Source organism: Salvelinus fontinalis, chromosome 34 (assembly GCF_029448725.1).
Source record: "Salvelinus fontinalis isolate EN_2023a chromosome 34, ASM2944872v1, whole genome shotgun sequence".
Classification (NCBI taxonomy): Eukaryota; Metazoa; Chordata; class Actinopteri; order Salmoniformes; family Salmonidae; genus Salvelinus; species Salvelinus fontinalis.
Genome location: NC_074698.1, coordinates 18889017 through 18899740, shown reverse-complemented (window position 1 = coordinate 18899740; position 10724 = coordinate 18889017). Strand labels below are relative to the sequence as shown.

Below are 10724 nucleotides of genomic sequence, written 5' to 3'. Positions count from 1 at the left end.
GGAGATTTCCCAGTTCCGAGTTTCCAGTAGTTTTGAACGCAGAAGAAGTCATGCTGGTCAATGTATTCAAACTTTTCTGGCACATGGCGTTACCCCCTTTTTCGTGATATCCAATTGGCAGTTATAGTCTTGTCTCATCGCTGCAACCCCCCTACGGACTCGGCGAAGGTCGAGAGCCAAGCCGCACTGCTCGCTTAACCCTGAAGCCAGCCGCACCAATGTGTCGGAGGAAACACTGTCGAACTGACGATCGAGGTCAGCTTGCAGGAGCCCGGCCCGCCACAAGGAGTCGCTACAGCATGATGAGACAGGGACATCGCGGCCGGCCAAACCCTCCCCTAACCCGGAAGATGCTGGTCCAATTGTGCACCATCCCATGGGTCTCCCAGTTATAGCCGGCTGTAACACAGCCTGGGATCAAATCAAATGAAATCAAATTGTATTTGTCACATGCGCCGAATACAAACAGTGTAGACCTTACAGTGAAATGCTTACTTATATTCCCTTTACCAAAAATGCAGTTTTAAGAAAATAAACTGAAGTAAAAAAGAAAATAGAAAAATAACAAATAATTAAAGAGCAACAATAAAATAACAGTACTCTATAAACAGGGCGTACCGGTACAGAGTCAATGCACAGGTTAGTCGAGGTAATTGAGGTAATATGTACATGTAGGTAGAGGTAAAATGACTATGCATAGATAATAAACAGAGAGAAGCAGCAGCGTAAAAATAATGGTGGTGGGGGGGGGGACAATGCAAATAGTCTGGGTAGCCATTTCATTAGCTGTTCCAGAGTCTTATTATGGCTTGGGGGTAGAAGCTGCTAAGAAGCCTTTTGGACCTAGACTTGACGCTCCGGAACAGCTTGACGTGCGGTAGCAGAAAAAACATTCTATGACTGGGTGGCTGGAGTTAGGGCCTTCCTCTGACACCGCCTAGTATAGAGTTCCTGGATGTCAGGAAGCTTGGCCCCAGTGATGTACTGGGCTGTACGCACTACCGTCTGTAGTGCCTTGCGGTCGGAGGCCAAGCAGTTGCCATACCAGGCGGTGATGCAACCAGTCAGGATGCTCTCGATGGTGCAGCTGTAGAACTTTTTGAGGATCTGAGGACCACATTTTTTCAGTCTCTTGAGGGGGAATAGGCATTGTCGTGCCCTCTTCACGACTGTCTTGGTGTGTTTGGTCCATGATAGTTTGTTGGTGATGTGGACACCAAAAAACTTGAAGCTCTCAAGCTGCTCCACTACAGCCCCGTCGATGAGAATGGGGGCGTGCTCGGTCCTCCTTTTCCTGTAGTCCACAATCATCTCCTTTGTCTTGACCACGTTGAGTGAGAGGTTGTTTACCTGGCATCACACTGCCAGGTCTCTGACCTCCTCCCTATTGGCTGTCTCATCATAGTTGGTGTTGTGTTGTCGGCAAACTTAATGATGGTGTTGGAGTCATGCTTTATCATGCAGTCATGGGTGAACAGGGAGTACAGGAGGGGACAGAGCACGCACCCCTGAGGGGCCCCCGTGTTGAGGATCAGTATCGCAGATATGTTGTTACGTACCCTTATCACCTGGGGGCGGCCCGACTGGAAGTCCAGGATCCAGTTGCAGAGGGAGGTGTTTAGTCCCAGGGTCCTTAGCTTAGTGATGAGCTTTGAGGGCACTATGGTGTTGAACGCTGAGCTGTAGTCAATGCATAGAATTCTTACTTAGGTGTTCCTTTTGTCCAGGTGGGAAAATGGTAGTGTGGAGTGCAATAGAGATTGCATTATCTGTGGATCTGTTGGGGCGGTATGAAAATATGAGTGGGTTTCTGAGATAATGGTGTTGATGTGAGCCATGACCAGCCTTTCAAAGCACTTCATGGCTAAAGCACTTCATGACTATGGGTCGGTAGTCATTTAGGCAGGTTACCCTGGTGTTCTTGGGTACAGGGTGGTTTCTTTGAAACATGTTGGTATTACAGACTCGGTCAGGGACAGGTTTAAAATGTCAGTGAAGACAACTGCCAGTTGGTCAGCGCATGCTCGGACTACACATCCTGGTAATCCATCTGGCCCTGCGGCCTTGTGAATGTTGACCTGTTTAAAGGTCTTACTCACATCGGGAACGGAGAGCGTGATCACACAGTTGTCCGGAACAGCTGATGCTCTCATGCATGCTTCAGTGTTGCTTGCCTCGAAGCGAGCATAGAAGTAATTTAGCTTGTCTGGTAGGCTCGTGTCACTGGGCAGCTCGCGGCTGTGCTTCCCTTTGTAGTCTGTAATAGTTTGCAAGCCCTGCCACATCCGACGAGTATCGGATCCAGTGTAGTACGATCCAATCTTAATCCTGTATTGACGCTTGCCTGTTTGATGCTTCATCTGATGTCATAGTGGGATTTCTTATAAGCGTCCGGGTTAGAGTCCTGCTCCTTGAAAGCGGCAGTTCTACCCTTTGGCTCAGTGCAGATGTTGCTTGTAATCCATGGCTTCTGTTTGGGGTATGTACGTGTACGTGTTTGGGGTATGTACGCGTAAAGGTGGTCTATAGTTTTTTTCCTCTGGTTGCACATGTAACATGCTGGTAGAAATGAGGTAAAACGGATTTAAGTTTCCCTGCATTAAAGTCCACGGGCCACTAGGAGCGCCGCCTCTGGATGAGCTTTTTCTTATTTGCTTATGGCCTTATACAGCTTGTTGAGTGCGATCATAACGCCAGCATCAGTTTGTGCTGGTAAATAGACAGCTACGAAAAAATAGAGATGAAAACTCTTGGTAAATTGTGTGGTCTACTGCTTATTATGAGATACTCTACCTCAGGCGAGTAAAACCTTGAGACTTCCTTAATATTAGATTTTGTACACTAGCTGTTATTTACAAATACACACAGACCTCCACCCCTTGTCTTACCGGAGGCACATGTTCTATCTTGTCGATGGACCAAAAATCCAGCCAGCTGTATGTTATCCATGTAGTCGTTCAGCTACGACTCGGTGAAACATAAGATATTACAGTTTTTAATGTCCCGGAGGTAAGATAGTCTTGATCGGATATCATCCATTTTATTATGAAATGACTGCACGTTGGCTAAAAGGACTGATGGTAGAGGCGGATTACCCACTCGTCGTCGGATCCTTACAAGGCAACCCGACCTACGTCCCTGATATCTCTGTCTCGTCTTCATGAGAATGATGGGGATTTGGGCCTTGTCGGGAGTCTGAAGTAAATCCTTCGCGTCCAACTCATTAAAGAAAAAATCTTTGTCCAGTACGAGGTGAGTAATCGCTGTCCTGATATCCAGAATCTCTTTTCGGTCATAATAGACGGTGGCAGAAACATTATGTACAAAATAAGTTACAAATAATGTGAAAAAACACACACAATAGCACAAAAGCCATCTCCTCTGACGCCACTGATCCGGGGCTGCAGTGGCTCCTTAGCACTCATTGTTGAATTTGCGATTTCCAACTTGTTGTGTAATGTTTATGTCGAATGGCCGATGAGCACCGATACGTTTTATGTATAATTTCTCTTCATATGTAATGCTTCATATGACACAGAAAGCACTGAGCTAGGCTGAAACACCACTTGTGTAAAGCAGCATTTTGGAGCTGCTTTACACAAGAAAACAAAAAAGAGACCGTGTTTGTATGCGGATTTATTAACTCAATTATATATATATATTTTACTGATATGTGACACACGTATTGATGCCCAAATAACATGCAAAACAGGAAGAATATATATAATATATATATAATTTTTTTAGCTAAACTGGTTGTCTTCCCACCTGCTCTGAATGAGCGTCGCCACTGCTGCTGATATTAAGCAATAACTGCAGTAGCTACAGTATATTAGACCAGGACTAGTCATTAGCTGCATAGGGAGAAATATTCCTTATACACACAAAATCGTACCTGGCCCGGACGGACCTGATCAAATCAAAGATCACTTTGAACTCGAATCACTTTCACCGGATGTGACGTGCGACACCGAGTCGGGCATCCTTCCTTTCGGTCGCGGGCTGCTGCAGCCGTCTGTCAAGTAACGTCCCCAGAAGTCAGCTGTTGCTGGAAAATTGGTTGTAATTTTTAATTTGGAGGGCACTAACCACCCAACAATATGCCCATGTACCAGGTAAAGCCCGTCTTTGGGGATGACATAAAGATTGATTTGCCAACCTGCATGTACAAATTGCCGAATATCCACGCGCAGAGAAGTGCAAGTAGCTGCCCCGAACATGCGCTTCAGGTAACTAATTGAATTTCGACCATAAATGACTAGCTAATTTTACTAATGTCATGAATTAACTAGCCAGCTAATAAATATGACATTTTGTCGTCAAAAATGAGTTAACGTTACATAGCCCCACAACAACAGCTAGATAATTTGCCAGATAATTAACGTTAGCTAACGTTAGCCTAGCTTCAACCCTACCAATTTCCTATTCGGCTGACGCAATGATGTGTGGCTGACTAGTTGAGTAAACTACTGTAGTTAGATGTTTTGGTTGTCCCCACTAGAATTTGTGACAGGACGTTACCAGTACACTACTCAGGACCTATATTTTTATTTTAGCAGCAAGCATATGATTGGCCCAGGTCAGACATTTTGTGTCCTAGACTGAGTGGATGATATGGGTGGGTGTAACTGACTGCCAGTAACTTACTACTGTAGCTAGTTAACGTTAGAGAGACAGCTGCAAAAAACATGTCATTATACAGTATGATGATCAACTAGGTTTTATAGCCGAGTAGTCATTTCTAGTAGCCTTTTCTATATGAAGGTATGCCATGTAGGCTAATGGATTCAGCCATAACCCGAGCAGTCTATTATAATGTTGCTAGCTGGCTATAGGAATGGCTCTGAATTCAGCCTTATCAACAATGACTCCCTGTTTACAATCATCAGACCAAATTATCTAGCTAGTTTATAAGAATGCCTCAATGACACATTTCTGTTTTCACATTTGGTGTTTTGTTGACACCTCAGCTAAAGATTTCCTCAGGAAACGCAGCTTTCTTTGCAATCAATCCCTTCACCTCCCTCAGTGTTCATTCCCCCTAAAACAATTATCTGCCCGACTACTTAGTCCCTCAGTGTGACAAAGGCCTAACCAATGTTGCACTGAAAGTTGCTAATATTGCGTTGATTTGATCACAATTGCCACAGTAAAGGGAAGCGTTGATAATGTTAACTAACAGGGAAAACTCTAAGTTGAGAAGGTCAATCTAGCGGCAGTCCCGGGTGAGCTTGCGTGCAGCTTGGAGGGAACATTGGGCCTAACAGGTTTAGAGAAGGATCATGTAATGTCTTTGTATTGTGTTAACACATTTCTTTCACAGGGCCCTGAGGGCAGCATGGGTGTGTGTTTGTTTGTGGCAGGGTGTGTTTACTTTCTCTTTTGTCTTGAATAACAGACAGGTGGGCCCTGCAGTGCAGGCTTTGGAGCTGCGTCAGTATAAAATCAACTGTAACGGCTGATGTGTGTGTTTGTCTTAATGTGCTATATATGTGTTAACCATAGCTCTCCATTCCCCCTTCCCGTAGAATGGAGGGACAGAGGTGGACCCTGCGTTCAGAGACCTGGAGGTACGTCAGGATGAGATCATGCGCAGGCTCTATGAACTGAAGGCAGCTGTGGATGGCCTGGCCAAGACCGTGACCACACCCGACGCTGACCTGGACCAGACTGTGACTTCTCTCTCCCAGAGCCCCACAGCCACAGCCTTTAGAGGCACTGCAGACCTGGACTCCCTACTGGGCAAGGTGAGGAATAGAGCCCTTGTCATTTAGAGCTCTGATAGGAAAAGAGCACTTGTCTGTTAGAGATCTTATAGGAGTAGAGCTCTTGTCTATTAGGGATCTTATAGGAATAGAGCTCGTGTCTGTTAGAGATCTTATAGGAGTAGAGCTCGTCTCTGTTAGAGATCTTATAGGAGTAGAGCTCTTGTCTGTTAGAGATCTTATAGGAGTAGAGCTCTTGTCTGTTAGGGATCTTATAGGAATAGAGCTCGTCTCTGTTAGAGATCTTATAGGAGTAGAGCTCTTGTCTGTTAGAGATCTTATAGGAGTAGAGCTCGTGTCTGTTAGAGAGGTGGAGCTCTTGTCTGTTAGAGATCTTATAGGAATAGCAATTCATTAAGTTGAGTTTCGTCAATACTCCGCTTAATTTGTCTATTTCGGCTGTGCCAAGTTTGGTGGAAACGCCTTATGAGGGTATCATCATAATTTGTCCTGTACCCATTAGGACTTGGGTGCCCTCCGGGACATTGTAATCAACGCCAATCCAGCACGACCGCCCCTCACCCTTCTGGTGCTCCACGCAATGCTGTGCCAGCGCTACCGGGTGCTCTCCAGCGTGCATGTCCACTCGTCAGTGTCCGGTGTGCCCGCGCAGCTCCTCTCCTGCCTGGGGCCGCGCTACGCAGACAGCTACGTCCGCCAGCGTTTCCAGCTGGGCTTCACCCTTATATGGAAAGATGGTGAGGATGGGGGTAGTCAGAGACAGGGTAGTAAAAGAGTAGAAGGTTTAGAGTGGGGACTGTAGGTGGAGAAATATGGGGTGGGCAGATTGGGTTAAGTGAAGGGGGTGGAGAAACTGGGTAGAAAAAGAGGGGAATGTTGGGAGGTGGGGGGTAGAAAGAGTAGTGGAGTAAGAGACAGGGTATGGCTGGGAATGTCACCTAGCTTTGAACTGACGTGACTGGGCTAGGTTAGGGAGATGTGATGTCAGACGTACAAGTATCGCTCATCATTTACTATTCATATGTATGGTCAATGTGTCCTTTCATTGTTAGCTGCTTTAAACATTTTTTACACCTATTTAGATTATCTCTGGAGTAAATGTACCCTCTCTCTTCCGGTCTCTCCTCTCTCTTCCGGTCTCTCCTCTCTCTTCCGTCTCTCCTCTCTCTTCCGGTCTCTCCTCTCTCTTCCGGTCTCTCCTCTCTCTTCCGGTCTCTCCTCTCTCTTCCGGTCTCTCCTCTCTCTTCCGGTCTCTCCTCTCTCTTCCGGTCTCTCCTCTCTCTTCCGGTCTCTCCTCTCTCTTCCGGTCTCTCCTCTCTCTTCCGGTCTCTCCTCTCTCTTCCGGTCTCTCCTCTCTCTTCCGGTCTCCCCTCTCTCTTCCGGTCTCCCCTCTCTCTTCCGGTCTCCCCTCTCTCTTCCGGTCTCCCCTCTCTCTTCCGGTCTCCCCTCTCTCTTCCGGTCTCCCCTCTCTCTCCCGGTCTCCCCTCTCTCTCCCGGTCTCCCCTCTCTCTCCCGGTCTCCCCTCTCTCTTCCGGTCTCCCCTCTCTCTTCCGGTCTCCCCTCTCTCTTCCGGTCTCCCCTCTCTCTTCCGGTCTCCCCTCTCTCTTCCGGTCTCCCCTCTCTCTTCCGGTCTCCCCTCTCTCTTCCGGTCTCCCCTCTCTCTTCCGGTCTCCCCTCTCTCTTCCGGTCTCCCCTCTCTCTTCCGGTCTCTCCTCTCTCTTCCGGTCTCCCCTCTCGCTCTCTGTCTCCCCTCTCTCTTCCGGTCTCCCCTCTCTCTTCCGGTCTCCCCTCTCGCTCTCTGTCTCCCCTCTCGCTCTCTGTCTCCCCTCTCTCTTCCGGTCTCCCCTCTCTCTTCCGGTCTCCCCTCTCTCTTCCGGTCTCCCCTCTCTCTTCCGGTCTCCCCTCTCTCTTCCGGTCTCCCCTCTCTCTTCCGGTCTCTCCTCTCTCTTCCGGTCTCTCCTCTCTCTTCCGGTCTCTCCTCTCTCTTCCGGTCTCCCCTCTCGCTCTCTGTCTCCCCTCTCTCTTCCGGTCTCCCCTCTCTCTTCCGGTCTCCCCTCTCGCTCTCTGTCTCCCCTCTCGCTCTCTGTCTCCCCTCTCTGTATCTCTAGTCTCAAAGCTGCAGATGAAGTTCAGTATTCAGAACATGTGCCCCATCGAGGGCGAGGCCAACGTGGCACGCTTCTTGTTCCGCCTCGTTGCCCCTTACCCCAGCGACCCCGCCCTGGCTACACTGGTGGACAGTTGGGTGGACACCGCCTTCTTCCAGCTGGCTGAGGGAAGCGCTAAGGAGCAGTCGGCAGTCCTCCGCGCCCTCAACGGCGCTTTGGGTCGCGACTCCTGGCTGGCCGGTCCCGAGCTCTCGCTGGCTGACATCGCCTGTTATTGCTGCGTCCTCCAGACAGGCCCCGCCGCCTCCTCTCCAGCCAACGTCCAGCGCTGGCTTAAAGCGTGTGAGAACCTGGGCCACTTTGGCCCCGCCCACCCTCTACTGCAGTGACCACAGCTGCCTAGCAGATCTCAGGGTACTTCCATGGAGTAGGTAGAAGATACCCACTAGCCATTGATCCAGAGTCAGATATTGCCTCAGTCCCCTTGTTGGGAATAGAGGTTTGGGGGTGAAGTAATAGTCTGACCCTAGATCTGTGTAAGGGTGACTTCTTCCTGGAGCGCCACCAGGACCCAGCCTATGGGGTTTAACTGTATCTCTGCACTGTGCTCAGAACGAAAAGGGAATCATTGAATGTCACATCCCAATACTCTAGAAATGCTCCCTTAGTCACTTGTGTATCTAAGCTTTGCAATGACTGAACAGATATAGATAGTGAAGGCGGTATGGTGGAGCCAGAAATAACGTTGTTTTTGACACATTACTTTCACCTGTTTTTAGTCATTGTGGATTTCTTGAAGGGAGCATTTTAAGATGATTTGGACGCTGCAATGGGCATGTATTGAATTATAAAAGGGCTGTAAACACAGTACTCCCTCCCTCGTGCCTAACAAGATGATCTAAACAGATGGGGGGGGTAATGGGGTGTGACTTGCTGTTTAACTAAAGAAGCGTTTGAAAAATGTGACTCAACAGGACCTACTGATGTGATATCTACAGTATGAAAAGTAAAACTTTGTTGTGTTTTTGTTCTTAAATCACTAAAATGTCCACTTTGGATCAAACTTTGAACTGTGGTTTCCCCCGTTTCTTTTGTCAGTATGTATGGTTAGTTTCAGCTTTTCTTCATCGCTTGAACCTTCACTTATATAACCTGAGAAAGAATGAGACTGTTACTTTGTGACATCAATGAGTGTAACTGTACAAAACATTAGAAACACCTGCTCTTTACATAACAGACTGACCAGGTGAATCCAGGTGAAATGTCACCTGTTAAATCCACTTCAATCAGTGTAGATGTAGGGGAGGAGAGAGGTTAAAGAAGGATTGTTAAGCCTTGAGACAATTAGACATGGATTGTGTATTCACCATTGAGGGTGAATGGGCAAGACAAAACATTTAAGTGCCTTTGAACAGGATATGGTAGTAGGTGCCAGGCACACCGGTTTGTGTAAAGAACTGCAACGCTGCTGGGCTTTTCATGCTCAACAGTTTCCTGTGTGTATCAAGAATGGTCCACTACCCAAAGGACATCCAGCCAGCTGTAGTCAACATGGGTCAGCACCCCTGTGGAATGCTTTCGACACCTTGTAGAGTCCATGCCCTGATGAAATGAGGCTGTTCTGAGCGCAGAAGAGGGGCTAAATCAATATTAGGAAGGTGTCCCTAATGTTTTGTACACTTAGTGTATGTGTTAGGTGTTACACACAGAATGACCTTGAATGGGATAGTTCACCCACATTACAAAATGACCTCTTGGTTTCCTCCAGGCCTCGTTTTGTATCACTTATCAATTATAAAACAGGGGGGGCAAAAATACAATTTCAGAATGTGTAGGGGGGCATGTCCCCCCCTGTCCCCTGTAAAAGTTGTGCATCTGGTTTCCTTACCATGCCAGCAGTCTATGGACAAGGTCAGACATCAATCCATGCTGTGGTTTACCTGGTCACTGTCACCAAATGACAACTTCTTAGCATATGTGGCACAAATCCAATGCAAGTCCCCTATATTAGGTTTTTTTTGCGCTTCATGTCTGCATCATCTTAAATTATTGAGCTACACAATCAATTTTAGACTGAGATCAATATGAACTTAATGACAAATCTGATCTATTGTAAGTTAGGTTGGTAAGGCAAGCACTAACTACTACAGTAGGTTGTCTGGGGTTTCACAGCTGGTGTGACAAACGCTAAGAAGAGGAACAGAATGTACTGTCTGGCTGAAACACACTTTTGTTATGTCATCACATAATGGTATTTCTATATTCTTCCTAGACTCTTAATGTTATTTTCTATATTACGTTGTTCTATATTAAACCCAGTGGTGGAAAAAGTACCCAATTGTCATATTTAAGTAAATAGAAAATGACTCATTAAAGTGAAGGTCACCCAGAAAAATATTACTTAAGTAAAAGTTTAAAAGTGTTTTTTTAATATTTGGTTTTGATTATACTTAAGTATCAAACGTAAATGTAATTGGTTAAATGTACTTAATTATCAAAAGTACAGTTATAATTAATTTCAAATTCCTTATTAAATAGTTTTCTATCAGTTCTTTTGATATATTTTTGGAATTACATTTACTTTTGATACTGAAGTGTATTTAAAACCAAATACTTTAAAACTTTTACTCCGGTAGTATTTTACTGGGTAACTTTCACTTTTACTTGAGTCATTTTCTATTAAGGTATCTTTACTTTTACTCAAGTATGACAATTGGGTATTTTTTCCACCACTGACTAGTACTTTTGGGTGTCAAGGAAATTGTATGTATAGTACATTATTTTCTTTAGGAATGAAGTGAAGGTAAAGTTGTCAGATAGTAAACTACAGATATCCCAAAAAACTACTTAAGTGCATTACACCACTGACTAAACCAAATTAATCTGGATT

General features: G+C 46.1%; 1 protein-coding gene across 2 annotated transcripts; it reads left to right on the top strand.

The window, feature by feature from the left end:
* The first annotated feature begins 3974 nt into the window (after positions 1 to 3974).
* On the top strand, positions 3975 to 8904 carry LOC129833389 (aminoacyl tRNA synthase complex-interacting multifunctional protein 2-like). 2 transcript variants are annotated; one of them, XM_055897960.1, is made up of 4 exons: positions 3975 to 4115; positions 5529 to 5747; positions 6229 to 6463; positions 7835 to 8904. In XM_055897960.1, exons 1-4 carry the CDS (start codon positions 4101 to 4103, stop codon positions 8221 to 8223), a joined length of 858 nt encoding a protein of 285 aa, XP_055753935.1. In that variant the 5' UTR covers positions 3975 to 4100; the 3' UTR covers positions 8224 to 8904. The 2 variants fall into 2 exon arrangements, with proteins under 2 accessions (XP_055753935.1, XP_055753934.1); XM_055897959.1 differs by having other exon boundaries at positions 3975 to 4229.
* Positions 8905 to 10724: the final 1820 nt, after the last annotated feature.

Bases quoted from the DNA above. Each gene is read 5' to 3' on its own strand.
- LOC129833389 (XM_055897959.1), top strand. From the start codon at position 4,101: ATGCCCATGTACCAGGTAAAGCCCGTCTTTGGGGATGACATAAAGATT. The intron at 5,748-6,228 runs GTGAGGAATAGA...TGTACCCATTAG, and splicing joins TGGACTCCCTACTGGGCAAG to GACTTGGGTGCCCTCCGGGA. The intron at 6,464-7,834 runs GTGAGGATGGGG...CTGTATCTCTAG, and splicing joins CACCCTTATATGGAAAGATG to TCTCAAAGCTGCAGATGAAG.